At 48.7% G+C, this 14,660-nt stretch overlaps 1 protein-coding gene across 1 annotated transcript; it reads right to left on the reverse strand.

The window, feature by feature from the left end:
- LOC122389675 (sodium-dependent proline transporter-like) lies at positions 1-14,604 on the reverse strand. Its single transcript, XM_043381918.1, has 12 exons — positions 14,426-14,604; positions 5,560-5,689; positions 5,113-5,298; positions 4,761-4,904; positions 4,452-4,604; positions 4,072-4,223; positions 2,411-2,649; positions 2,116-2,246; positions 1,681-1,916; positions 1,262-1,474; positions 700-870; positions 1-547 (listed from the first exon to the last, which is right to left on the reverse strand). The coding sequence occupies exons 1-12, from the start codon at positions 14,444-14,446 to the stop codon at positions 407-409; spliced, it is 1,917 nt and encodes a 638-aa protein (XP_043237853.1). The 5' UTR covers positions 14,447-14,604; the 3' UTR covers positions 1-406.
- Positions 14,605-14,660: the final 56 nt, after the last annotated feature.

The following is a 14,660-nucleotide window of genomic DNA, read 5'->3' on the forward strand; positions in this document are numbered from 1 at the left end:
TTATATAAGCATAAAATATAGGTATTGGTCTATATTGTGGACGTCTTTTCTCACATGGTACACATCCTAAAAAACACACCATGTTAATTTTTTTGGCAATCTGTTTTTTACACATTTTAGTATATACCTCTATAGGTAACTACCTTTAAACATTTCATTCAAGCTGGTTCTATTCAGTTCTTCTTCGTACATACTTGGGATAGTCTATATACCTACTGTTATAACATGAAGATTACAGTTACTACATCGCAGCATGTTATGACGTTTGCCTACTTCTCAGTTATCACTGTTACTTCCGGTGCAAGTATAACAACTCGCATAAAACACAATTCATCAGCGATGATAAGAAAACATCAGAGTACAACGCTAGGCTAGGACTCGCTGAGTCCTTCCGCGCGCTCTCAGGTCAAAGGTCGTCGTCGTCATCAACGTTGAGTGTCGCGTTGTCAACGCCGGTCTCTGGTGATGCGGCCAGCTTCTCCCGTGCGGCGATATTCCGCGAGTGTTCGTACCAGGCCTCGGTGGGGCGGCCACAGTTCCTCAGACGCTGCAGGGGAAAACTGGGGCATCAGCTGGAGTCGACTAACACATGGAAGCATAGAACAATTTAGTGACTCGGTCTTCTTAGTTCCCTGACGGCTTTGTCAAGTCCTAGAGTTCCCTTTTAGCATCCACCACGACCCAGCAGTCACAACTCACCGCTCTGAAGTCGCCCGTCTGCTCACAGGCGATGTTGTAGATAAAGCCGCCAGGAATCACGGCGATGATGAACATGGCGATGGCCCAGCCGATGCCGTTGGCGAAGGGAGGGTAGACGTAGCCGTCCACCTCGTACGGTTCGTAGTTGATCCAGCCGAGCAGCAGAATCAGCTGCCAGTCCATGAAACCAACAAAGATGTCTTTAGTTGGTTACAGCTGTCATCGATTTGACATGTTGGTTGGAAATCATAGCGCTTGGCATCATTATTCATTACGCGTATATCTTCAAAGTTCGGAGCAAGAGCTATGGCTTTATTCGGACTCCGCAAAGAATACGATGAAACGTTGCGACAAAGACACATCAAAGTAACATGCTTCAGAGGCAACGCCGGCTTAGCGACTTCTTATTTCTGTCACACTGCTCCACCCAGATCCTTCAGCACATCTGCACCTGCTCCAGTAAAAGCTGGTAACATTATTTCCCACTCCTCCTGAGGAGCACCATTGCCTAAACATAATCAATGACTGACGAGGTATCGAGTGATCCCTGACCTTCACTCACCGCCATCAGGATTGGAGACACGGTGCCGTAGATGGCCGTGATGTGCGCCTTCAGCCGGAAGCCGGGGCTGAAGCCCATGATGTTGGTGAGGTCGCGGTAGTAGTTGGTGATGCCGTACAGCCAGTACATGCCCAGCAGCTCGGTTAGACTGATGAAGAGGTACGGCCAGCCCGCAGCGTAGTTGTCCATCAGGTCCACGACGTAGCGGCCGCCCTGGAAATGGTTCCACTAATAGTGAGCTAGGCGCATACCTTCTGCAACTAAGTAATCCGCAATCATTTGCTTTGAAGGGATGCGTTGAAGAGGAAACTGAATTGTAGTTATACTCAAGAATGTTCAGCTATTCATAAGTGGCATGCTTCTAGGCGCGCTGTCATCCATTGATCATTGACTTTTAATTACCATTGAACAACACTTACCTGAGTAGTGAGAGGGATGCCGAGAAGGAACAGCGTTCCACAGATGCCTACCACCACCCAGGACTTCCACCGACGCAGCTTCGGGAACTCGTCCAGGACACAGGTTATGATTGTCTCAATTATTGCGAACTGGGTATCGAGTCCAAGCGTGAAGAGCATCAGGAAGAAGAGCAGTGCCCAGAGAGTGGATATGGGCAGGCGGGTCACTAGCTCCGGGTAGGCCACGAACGCCAGACCTGGGAAAAAATAGAACCAAAGGTATCAGCTTGAAGAAAAAGGCAAGAAGAGCAGACACAAATATTTGAGCGAAAAGAACCGGAACGTGACACACTGCATGGCACCGACAAACTAAGTCCATAATAGTATAGCTTATCAACATTAATTGGGATTGCTGTTGAGGCGTACAATACAACTTGGGAGAAGAGCTCATCTTACCCGATCCACTTTTGACGACTTCAGACACAGGAACTCCCAGCTCCTTAGCCATGAAGCCTAGAACCGAGAAGATGGCGAAACCAGCGAAAACGGATGCACAGCAGTTGCCGATGCAAACCATCAGCGCGTCTCTGAAAACCGCCGGACATTGACAACGGAAAACAGGTCTCAAGCTCAATAAAGAGAAGCCACCACGATTCAGCGTATTGCAGCGTATGAAAAGGAGCATTCTACTTGCTTTTCACTCGTCGCGATATAACAAGGCCGAGCCAATATCTACGCCAAGGAAAAGTACCTGACGACGTTGTTGTGGTACTTGTTGTAGCTGGCAAGGGTGATCAGCCCTCCGCTGGCGATTCCCAGAGAGTAGAAGATTTGGACGGCAGCCTGGACCCAGACGTCGATACTTCTAAGCCGTTTTAGGTCTGGGACGATGTAGAACTTGATGCCCTCGGAGGCGCCAGGTAGCGTGACGCCGCGGATCAGCAGGATGACGAGGATGACCACCGGGAACAGCGCCGTAAAGTACACCACCTGCCGCCAGTGAAATGAACAAGTGAAAAATTGGGACTGCAATGTCTTCTTAGCCAGAAGGCGAAACTTGTGACTGCTTAACCAGGCGACGCAGCTTAACCCTCGCCGGACCTATTGGTTTTTTACATACGCGCCGGCCGAGGGGGGGGGGGGGGTACGACCCCCCTCGCCGTTTCGCCCCTGGTGGAGCTAGCGCGTCGCGGAAAAAACGAGCGTGTGCGCCGTTACAAGACGCAGAGATTGGTACCCAATTTTAAGGTCCTAGATCAACTGGTGACCTCTGAGGTCAGGTCAAATGCTCCAAGGTACGGTCAGTTTTGGGTGAATAACTTCGCCAAAAACGGCCGCAGAGCCGTGATTTTGGCAGCATCGTGTTCGCCTCGCTCAGGCGCGTCGAATGATATACTTTTTGTTCGGGTCAGGTCATCTTAGGGTGTTGACCTCAGGTCAAGGTCAGGTCAGCACCCCCAGGTCACGAAGTTGGTCGAAAGAGGTCATGTCGCATATCATTCGATTTGGCAGGTCTTCCTGAGTCCATTGGTGGCTTTCCCGACTCGCTAGCTCAATTTGATCAAGAGTTATTGACGAAAAACTAATATGACCTTGATGACGTCATAAATGACGTCACGCAAGGTCAACATTGCAAAAGCGACGCATCTTACCTTGCAAGGAGTGCATCAAATCACGATTCTGTGTGCTTGAGGTAGTTGGAGATCGTTCCCGGTGCCAAAATATCAGTTTTCATTTTTCCCCATTGACTTATAGGTAATGGTGAGCTCACGAAAATGACCTGACCTCATATGACCTTTAGGAAAAATCCGAGATAAACAAGTTGTGAGACTCATAATGGATACTAGATCCTGCAAGTTTCATTTCCCTGTGACATCTCCTCTGGCAGTGAGGGCGTTGCGAAGTTGCGACATCTGAAGACCATGCAGAGGTAGTCACTTATGACGTCACATAGTCAGTCAGTCACATATTCACATAGTCAGGTCAGTGACCTGACCTGACTCAAAAATGCGGTTGGTGTCAATAGATCCGGCTTGAATCAAAGGTCAGGTATGCCAAGTTTCAGCTCTCTATCGCCAGCGTGTTTGGAGCTATCGCGAAAAACCCTATGGGGGGGCGCCCCGCCCCGCCCCCCCCCCCCCCCCCACCTCGGCCGGCGAGGGTTAAAACAGCCCAGGTGACGTGCCTAGTTGCCTTATGATGTGAACTTACATCCTTAGTCTTAGTTTTTGAATTTTTATCATGCCATGCATGTTCCAAGGAACGGGGAAAGCCAAGGCTCATAATACTTCACTTTCTGTTATCTTTTCTCTTTGACCCTGGGAGATGCCTTAAAGTTAGCGCAAGTGATGGGGAACACCTGCAAACACAACCACCTCTCTTGTTGGTGTTCTGTAAAGCGAAAAACTTCACCTTTCCGGACGACTTGATGCCTTTGATGAGAGCTCCGCCAACGACCAGCCAGGCGACCAGCAGTGAGAGGACGAGGCGGGGCTGAACCGATCCCAGCTCGTCGATCCCGGAGCTCAAGCTGAGCACGTGGTTGTTGTAATACTCCTCCGCGGCTGGAAACGGTGAGAGGAATGCACCAGCCAAATTACGCTGCTAGATTATATCGATAGGCTGTTGTTGGTTGTGGAAAATACGAGCTAAACATTGCAATATTTTAAAGAAGCAGCGAAATTTTTCTATTATACTGCCATTGCCTATGGCTATCGGCTGCGGGCCTACGGTGCTTTCATGCTGACTAAACTGTCCTCAGCGTATAAGACGTAAGGCAGCTCACAACTCACGTGAGACGCGGTCCTTTTCCGGCACGGTGCTGTTGACTCCCAGGATGTCGGCCTCTGTGCGGTTGGTGATACAGTGACCGTAGTTGTAGATCCACCACGTCGACTCGTTGTATATCGCCTTGCAGCGCTGGTAATCGTCAAAGTTGAAGCAGTCTGTGGGCAGGCACAGATGGTATACTATTAGTCTTATCCTCGGAAGAATCTTTCACATTTTGATGTTTCTTCTGGACAGTGCTACACTGTATAGCAGGCGTAGGTATACAAACCTCGACACGCTGGAAGACTACGTTAAAATCGTTCGGTACTCACTGGGCGTGTTGAAGTCGTGGTTGCAATACTGCCAGGGCAGGTCGGACGTCATGCTGGAGTACGTGTAGTACACCGTCCACGCGATGATCATGTTGTAGTACAGGCCGATGGCCACCGATGCCAGGAACATCGCGATACCGACACCTGTCGCAGATAATGAGCGGCGAGCGCATTATCTGCGTTATCTCGCGAACTGTGCGTCCCGGATAAAAAGTTTTTTATGAGTGATGGCTAATCGAGCTTATTCGACGTTTTGCTTCTGCCGTATTTACATAGTTAATGAGGTATTCAATATTGCCGAAGACACTAGCAATGCAAGCGTTGAAGAGTTTTATAATGTAGGCATTCTTACCTCTCATTGCCGGAACGTAGTTTTTGAAGAGACTGATGGGTGCCATGGCGCTGTACTGTCCCAATGTCAGATCCAGTAGGAACAGCGGAATGCCCAGGCCGAACAGAGATAACACGTACGGAATGAGGAAGGCTCCGCCTCCGTTCTTATAGCACAGGTACGGGAACCGCCACACATTTCCGAGACCTGTAACGTGGAGCAGCGTCGTCACCAGGCACATATGACGTCACATTGTGCACATAAACAAGTGTTACCTGCATGCAAGCAACTCATTGCCTATCTATTGTCAGAGTATAAGGATATGTTACGAATTAGTCTCTAAGCGTCAATATTTACCACTAATTCACAACATTCACCTGTGTCATCTGACATCTGATATCGCGAATTGCACACTAGACCACCACCACATATTTTCTCGCAGACATTGCAGAAAAGAAACATCCCCACCAACGGCATATCCGAGACAGGAGAGCAGAAAGTCGAGCTTGCTCGTCCAGTTGCCTCTCTCGGGGTTTTCGTCTCCTTCGTATAGGTTGTCTGTCGAGTGTTCCGTGTCGGCTGCCTGCTGTGCTTCAGCCTATCGATACAGGGGAGAGGCGATTGACCAGCTTCACTCAGGGGTCTGGTCATTTCGTAATCATGCTGGAGGCTCCTGAGCACAGAGAGAAAGTGTTCCGTTATCTACGGAAACAGCCTGTTTCGGGTAATTCACTTGGCTCTCCTCTCCAAGGAATTGCCATCTAAAAACCCAGCACACGACGGTCTGGGTCGAGGTTCTAGTCGGTTGCGGCAAAAATTGATATTCAGAACGAAAATCTAGTAATTATGACAATCCATGCGTCTGTTTAAATAATTATCTTGCAAAAGTAACAGAAAATAAAATACAGAAACGTTCCCAACTCCTACTACATTACCCAGGTCCACCGTTTTTAGCGCCACCGAGACGTGGAGCCTCCAACAAGACATGTTTGTGGCTCTCTGTGTTGCTGTTTTGATGAACGGTGCACAATTATGCTGACCTTTGGGCGCACAGATTTAACTTGACATTTTTTAGCATCATTGATATCATCTCGTCGGTCGGAGCACGTTCGTTTTTTTACGTGGAGTTCGAAATCAATTAGGGACCAAAAGCTAGAGACCAATTGCTGGGAACGAGGGGGGCTAACAACCTAGTTTTAGCATTGTTGCCTTATATAGCACCTACCTGCTTACTGTAAGCTAGCGCCACCCCCCCTGAATCCTCACCCCTGGAAACAGCATTAATTTCTGAGCTCTCCTTTAACCAGCGGCACGTTTCAATTAAAACCACTGCCTCGCCTCCACTCCCGCACCTCAAATCGTTCGTGACGTAAAATAATTTGATCAGTAAAGGCAGTCTTATCATCTGAGGGCTGCACCACGATCGATTTTAGGTACTTTTCGCCTTGATACCTAGCCGTCGACTTTCAAAATTATGTGTTCGGGAAGCTTAACATGGGAGAAAGCGTTAAAATAAAATACGAATGGTCTAAAAACTGTTATCTCAAACCAATAGTCTAAACCTGAGCAAAATAGTAAATGAGTGCAATTTATGGTAGAAAAAATGTCCTTGCTGGTTGCTAGATTGCCATGAAAGTGAATGGAACAGGCATTACAAATTGAAAAGGTTAATGTTTTTGCATTTTCGGACACTTGACTCATCTACATATAAGGGGTTTGAATTTCGGGTGAACCCCTCGGTTGTCCCCGAATAGCTCACGAAAAAAGTGGCCGATCGCGACAAAACTTTCCGTACCCTAGAATTACCTAACCCGCAGCCTGATGGGGTGTCAGCCAGCTTCGCCATGGTGGGGAGAGGGGGGGTCGTATTTGGTCACACTCGAGATAATCTCGAAAACTAAGAAAACTGGAAAAATGCGAAACAATCTATGGAAAGCTAGCCGCAAGATGTTTAGAAATCCTCTAGACCGTGTTTGATCAGCCCATAGCTGAAGTCAATTTAGGTTACCAAAGGCATAATTACTACGACGAATTTTCCCAAAATACACATTTTTCACAAATCGCCACATAGATCGCGAAACAAAAGAGCTGGAGAGTTGCAGATAAACGCACTCGATACTCGATAGCTCTCTCAGATGTTTCGTTAGGTACACTTTTCTTATATTTGATCTCAGGTCAATTATTTACTTTCAGAGAGTAAAAATTATCAAGTTAAACTGATTTTGCCGAATACATTTTTCCAACATCGGTGCGACAAGCGGCAAACGGCGTTTGATAGGTCGTTTAACCCACGCCCGTATAGGGGGGGTCGAACGGACCCTCCCCCCTCAGTATTTCGCGAATAACTCGCGAAAAAAGCGGCTGATCGCGACAAAACTTTCAGTACCCTCGCGTCCAGGGGCGGATCCAAGGGGGGTCACATGGGTCATGGCCCCCCCTTGAGGCCCAGGGGCCCAAAGACCTGCCAGGGGCACCACCGGCCTATCAGGGGTATCACAGTCCTGACAGGGGCACCACAGGACCGCCAGGGGCACCACAGGCCTAGCAGGGACACCACGGGCCTGGTGCCCCTGGGCCCTGACAGGACTGTAACGCCCCTGACAAGCCTGAAGTGTCCCCGGCAGGCACGTGGTGCCCCTGACAGGCCTGAGGCGCCCCTGCAAGGCCGGTGGTGCCCCTGGCAGGCCTGTGGTGTCCATGGTAGGCCTGTGGTGCCCTTGCTAGGCCTCTGGTGCCCCTGACAGGCTTGTAATGCCCCTGGAAGGACTGTGGTGCCCCTGGGCCCTGATAAGCCTGAGGTGCCCCTGACAGGCCAGTGGTGCCCTTGCTAGGCCTGTGGTGCCCCTGGCAGGCCTCTGGTGCCCCTGACAGACTTGTGGTGCCCTTGGAAGGACTGTCGTGTCCCTGGGCCCTGACAAGCCTGAGGTGCCCCTGACAGGCCCGTGGTGCCCTTGTTAGGCCTGTGGTGCCCCTGGCAGGCCTCTGGTGCCCTTGCTAGGCCGCTGGTGCCCCTGGCAGGCCTCTGGTGCCCTTGCTAGGCCGCTGGTACCCCTGCGCCCGGAGAGGACTGGTGCCCCTGAAAAGTCTGAAGTGCCCCTCGGCAGGCCCGTGGTGCCCCTGACAGGCCCAAGGTACCCCTGCGAGGCCGGTGGTGCCCCTGCGAGGCCGGTGGTGCCCCTGGCAGACCTCTGGTGCCCCTGGCAGGTCTGTGGTGCCCCTGGCAGGTCTGTGGCGCCCCTGGCAGACCTGTGTTGACTGGTGCCCCTGCTAGGTCGCTGGTGCCCCTCACAGACCTGTGGTGCCCCTGGGCCTTGACAAGCCTGAGATGCCTGGCTATGACAGGCTCGTGGTGCCCCTGATAGACCAGTGGTGCCCTTGCTAGGCCTGTAGTGCCCCTGGCAGGCCTCTGGTGCCCCTGCTACCCCTGCGCCCGGAGAGGACTATGGTGCCCCTGAAAAGCCTGAAGTGCCTCTCGACAGGCCCGTGGTGCCCCTGGGCCCTGACAGGCCCAAGTTACCCCTGCGAGGTCGGTGGTGCTCCTGGCAGGCCTCTGGTGCCCCTGGCAGGTCTGTAGTGCCCCTGGCAGGCCTGTGTTGACTGGTGCCCCTGCTAGGCCGCTGGTGCCCCTCACAGGCCTGCGGTGCCCCTGGAAGGACTGTGGTGCCCCTGCCCCTAGGGGTGCTCATGGGCCCAACAGGCCCGTTGTGCCCCTGACAGGCCTGTCGTGTATACTTGCTAGACCTGTGGTGCCCCTGCTTCCTGGCAGGCCTGTGGTGCCCCTGGCCGGCCTGTGGCGCCCCTACAAGGCCGTAGGTGCCCCTGACAGGTTTGTGGTGTCCCTGGAAGGACTTTGGTGCCCCTGACAAGCCTGAAGTGTCAAGGACAGACCCTTTAGACGCCAGGGTCAAGTTCGTCGGACTGACAACGATTTGCTTACCTGATAACGTTCCTGGTAAGTACTCACTACTCAGCGTCCACAACATATATACACATGACACATTCATATATACTTGCTTACAATTGGTAAATGTGGTTGTGGCTAAGAGTTAAGATACTGACTAAAAATAAGAAATAAAAAGAAAAAAAACTGAAAATGGGGGCACCACCAAAATGAAGTGGACGAAATCCGTTGAGTTTTTAATTTTGGGTATAGGTAGGGGCACCACTTCGATTCATGACCCTCCCCTTGGAGTTTTCCTGGATCCGCCCCTGCTCGCGTCAATCAATTTGACACCTACCCTGAAATTTTCATGTCCCTGAATCTAATGACCTTTGACCTGTGAGTTGTGACCTACTTTTCGAGACCATATTTGGCCGGAATCGCGATTCGGCGTATGTCGGATCGCGTTAGCCGCGCGTTTGCAGTCTTTTCGTGGTTTTAAGCGTTCAAACATGGGATATGATGTTACTCCCATGTATTAGGGTGGGTGTCAAGGTTACCGGAAGGTCAGGTCAGGTCATTGATTTTTGATGACCTCGGTTCACTTTTTCGAGTGTTACATGTTTCTGGGCCAGTTTTTGGAGCTGAATTCGAATTTAGCAACCATGTGAACTTTTTCTAAGTAGTTTTAGCACCTTTGTAACATGTAACGAAGCTGTCAGAGGCGGTTGACACCTACTACGAATACCCTTACTGGTTGACCTGACCTGACCTGACCCGACCTGGCCTAAATGCATAAAGACATCATCTGTGATCAAAACTAACATGACATTCGTGATCAGCACCTCGAAAAACCCCATAGCAGCCACGCTTTACGACTTTCTAACAGGTCCCGCTTTTCCCGAACTTTGGGTCATTGACCCGACCTGGAAGGTCAACCGATGACCTAGGACCTTAAAATTGGGTATCATCGGCTTCCTTTCGTCACGGGCAACACGCTCGTTTTTTCCGCGAAGCTCTAGCTCGATCAAGGGCGAAACGGCAAGGGGGTCCAACGGACCCCCCCCCCCCTCCTATACGTTCGCGGCTGGAAAAACACCAATACGGGCGAGGGTTAACCCGCGCACCGACTTCGACTCTGCGCCAACTTCGCACCGACGGGGGGGGGGGCGGATGACCGCCCCCCCCCCCTGAGATCTCAAGAACGAAGCAAGATAGCGACAAGCGGTAAACGGCATCGGATACGCACGGCCACGATCTACAATTTTTACTAAGGTCATTTTCAGGTCAGGTCAAAGATGACGTCACAGGGGTCGAAAAAGTCAAAATGGCGGCGCCAGAAATGGAGAGAGTTTTTCTCGAATAACTTTCGAATTAGTCAAGATAGGAACAAACAAAGGGCATCATCGTGATCCTCTCGTCAATCCGCATCGAATGATATATATATATATATATGTTGACCTCGAAAGGTCAAGGTCAAAGGTTGACCTCAGGTCACGTGACCTCGAGGTCATCATGTATATCATTCGATGCGTCTTGACGAGCTGAACACAATGAGACCATCCACGCGTCTGTATCTTGTTCCTGTACGGAGTTATTGGCCAAAAACCTTTGGTGACCTTTGATGACGTCACATGACCTCACAGCTGCCCAACAGCAAAACAGACCTCAAGGTAGTGAAGGTTGATCGTATATGAAGTCATGTATGGTATATGGGGCCATTCCGACCCGTTTTAGTGGTAAAAACAGGGAGTTGATTTTTCCCCCATTGACTTATAATGGGGAGGTCGCGAAATTGACCTGACCTTAGGTCATCGATATCAAATTTCCGAGATATACAAATTGTAGCTACTAATGACCTAATAACATCCTGCGACTTTCAAAGACCTCCGACATCTACTGTAGCTCTGGCACGGTGACAAAGTTGCAAAAAAGTGACTTGAGGTTGGGTCATTCAAAGTGACCTGGTGACCTGACCTTAACCCTCGCCCCGTTGGGGGGGGGGCATTTTGGCCCCCCCCTGTGGTTTTTCCTGAATAGCAAGTACCTTCCCGGGCATCAGTACCTTCAATTTTCAGTACCTTCCCGGGCATCAATTTGACACCTTCACACCAAATTTCAAGTCTTAGGTCACCTTAGGTCAGGAGTTATTGAGGTCAAACTGAGGTCATGTTCGAGCAAAAATGAGCAAAAAACATGCAATCTTGAAACGCTCACCAAATCTACAGTTATCAAGCAATTTCAAAGTTCTTTTTATGATCTAGTAGACAAAAAGCGGCGCTACAAAACTGCTATCTCGGATTTTCAAAATTTTTGGTTTTTGACCAAAAAAATTCAAAAATTGATTTTTTTAGAAAAACTTTGAAAAAATCCAAATTTTTTTCCGAATTTCGAAAAACCCGGAATATATGTTATAGTCCCAGCGCTCTTCTATATACATACCAAATTTCAGATCGATATCTCGTTTTTTGGCCAAGTTATAGCGAAAAAACTGTTCAAAAATGATGACGTCAAATTTTTTAACTCAATTTTTAGCAATTCTAGACCACGTACGGCAAAACAAAGACCACCATTGAACTCCCCGTGACGAGCTGCATCGATTCGATACCCATTTTATGCAAAAATATTAACTTTGAAATTTGACCTAATTTGACCTGACCTTGACCTGACCTTGACCTGACCTTGACCAAAACGTGATGTAAAATGGCCCCAAAGGCTGCCTGACCCATATAATCGCATTTGTCATGTAAAATGGACCATAAAACATGTATCACACGACACTTTCATATTGTGACCCCCCGTGACCTGACCTCTGTGACCTGACCTGGTATCAGTGACCTCAAATAGCAAAATATGTGTTTGAAGAACATTTCCCCATCGATGATTTTCAATGAAATGCATTTTACTCGATTTTACAACGCATTTCTTGAAGTGCCTGTAAACGGTGAAAATTGGACCTTTGACCTGACCTGTGACGTCATCGGTTTGACCTAGGTCAATAAAATTGGGTCACAAGGTAGTTCCCCGTTGGGGCTATCCAACGCCGTTTACCGCTTGTCGCTATGTTGCGTGGTTCTCGAGATCTTAGGGGGGGCCAAAATGCCCCCCCCCCCCAACCGGGCGCGTTGCTCGGCAGAGCCCAACGGGGCGCGGGTTAAAAGGTAGGAGGTTCAACCTTGCACACCATGTGTAAAATTGATGAGGTTATAGTCATACCAAATTTCGCGGCGCTACAAACCGCGGTTTTCCCGCTATTCGCGAAAAACCTCAGGGGGGGGGGCGGATATCCGCCCCCCCCGTCGGTGCGCGGGTTAAAGATCTACAACTTTTACATTAAACACTTTCGGGTCAGGTCAATATTGAGGTCACCAGAGATCATCAACAACGATAAAATGTTTTGGAATTAGTTACTTACATAACTTTTGAACTATGTAAGAAACATAAAGACATAAAATTACTTCATTTTTTGTTGCTCTCGTCGAGGCGATGCAAAATAACTATGCGATGACCTTCACAGGTCAATTTGAAAGGTCATGTTATTCAACAACGAGGTTGTGAGGCATGGTCATGCTGCATATCAAACCACGCGCCTTGACCAGGCGAACCGTTTGGTACCACTTATCTTCATTTACAAGTCTTTAGAACCATCATGTCGTGATTTATTGAAAAAAAAAACTATTTATGACGTCACATGACCTCAAATGACATTTCCCGGTGCCCCTGTCAATAAGCGACACCAGGATCATCACTGATGAGATAATCTACCATAATACTGAAAGAATTGGGTGGTTTTGACTTTTGACTCGTTTAACCCGCGCGGGGCTGGGGGGGGGGGTAAATTTTACCCCCCCTCGCGAATTTTTGCGATATCTCAAAAACGGCGGCGCGCAGCGCCGCCAAACTTTCAGTACCTTTTCTTACATCAATTTGACACGTTCCCTGAAAATTTGAGCGAAATCCGTCAGAAATTTTTGAGAAATTGACGTTTTAGTGACGTCATGTTCGCCATTTTCGCCTCAAAAACGGCAAAAGTTCAAACGCCGCTAACATCTTCATTTTTAAAGGAATCAAGACGTAACAAAAAAGGTTATACGTAATTTTACTTTGTCTATCAAATGGCTATCTCGGTTTTTTGAAAATTTTGGATTTTGGCCCAAATTTTTTTCAAAAAACTGACTTTTTTGGGAAAATCATTATAAAATCCAAAATTTTAAGTCTATCGAAAAAACCGGAATATATGTCAGAGAAGTGGTCTATGTGCACCTACATACCAAATTTTAGAAGAATCGGTTCAAAAATGTGGGAGTTATTCAAAATTTTATGACGTCACGACACACAAAATTTTTGAAAAATGACTTTTTTGGAAGTTCTAGACCTCGTACGGAAACAAAAATAGCACCATTCCATTCGCCGTGAAAAACTGCATCAGATAGACACCTTTTTAGGCCTTAACAACCAACTTCAAAATTTGACCTCACTTGACCTGACCTTGACCTGACCTCGACCTGAAATTCATCCAGAGGTGGTCCATATCACTTATTGAGTGTGCCTATTGAATTCTATGAGTAAAATGACCCATAAAACATGTGTCGCACATGCCCTTTTCAATATTTTGTTTTTTGGTGACCTGACCTGACCTGACCTGACCTTGACCTTGACCTCTGAATGATATTGTATGCAACGAATATTGTCTTGGTAGCCTAAGAACACGTTTTTGGCGATCAGTCTCAGTCCATGACTCCATTCTTCGGCAACTACGGTGCAAGGCCGATACTGTAGAAACTTGCAATTTGTACCCTTGACCTGACCTTGACCTTGACCTCAAACTTTAAATTAAGTACATGTTTTTAGTAGTTCGTGATGAGAGCTTTCGATTGGCGTTTGAATTTTCCAAATCGGACCATTAGTTCGGGAGATAACAGGGGGGGGGGTAAAATTTACCCCCCCCCCAGCCCCGCGCGTTCGGCTGGAGACCCCAGCCCCGCGCGGGTTAAACGAAGCAGGAGGCATTCGAATATTTTCCCATAGGCTTGCAATGTAAAGGTCAGGAGTCTGGCCTGACCTCAGGTCACAGATATAAAAATTATGAGATCTACAAATTACACATATTTGTAATTTGTAGATCTCATAATTTGTAGATCTCCTACCCTAACTAAAACCTGAACGGAAGAAATTGATCAGTCAAAAACTCTAGCTCTGGCGTGACTGCATACTTTTCTGAGGTGGGGTCAACAAACCGCATCTGGTGACCTGACCTGACCTGACTCGGCAACTTTTTTTTTGTCAAAATGTGCGCAATGAATGTTTAGGAAAAGTCACCGAGTATGAGCTAACTCAGTCTTGCGGCGTTTGGGGGGCAAATCGACCCCTTCCCCCCTCCCAGAATAGGGCTAACGCACCGACGGGACGTATATCATGTCCAAACGCTGAACTCTCGACAAAATATCTACATACCTTTTTCTTCTGAGGTTTCATTGCTGAGTGAGATTCGCCGTTCTGACCCAGCCGATCAGCCGAGACCACACAGCTCGAATGCCAGACGGGTCTGTTTCGTACGTTCGCGCCACCTCCCCGGGATCACATTCGAGGCCTGAACGTGCCTGAGCAGCTCTGTGGTAATGGTCTCCCGCACCAAAACCTCACGGCCTCACACCTCCAACAGCAGGAGGTGTGACGTCACGCACTGCCA

The sequence above is a fragment of the Amphibalanus amphitrite genome, unplaced genomic scaffold (assembly GCF_019059575.1).
Source record: "Amphibalanus amphitrite isolate SeventyFive unplaced genomic scaffold, NRLGWU_Aamphi_draft 000367F_arrow, whole genome shotgun sequence".
Classification (NCBI taxonomy): domain Eukaryota; kingdom Metazoa; phylum Arthropoda; class Thecostraca; order Balanomorpha; family Balanidae; genus Amphibalanus; species Amphibalanus amphitrite.

Excerpts from the sequence above, each read along its gene's own strand:
- LOC122389675 (XM_043381918.1), bottom strand. The coding sequence starts at position 14,446 with ATGAAACCTCAGAAGAAAAAG. Across the intron at positions 2,247-2,410 it reads TACCACAACAACGTCGTCAG|AGACGCGCTGATGGTTTGCA; the intron begins GTACTTTTCCTT and ends GGCGGTTTTCAG. Across the intron at positions 871-1,261 it reads TGTCTCCAATCCTGATGGCG|CTGATTCTGCTGCTCGGCTG; the intron begins GTGAGTGAAGGT and ends ATGGACTGGCAG.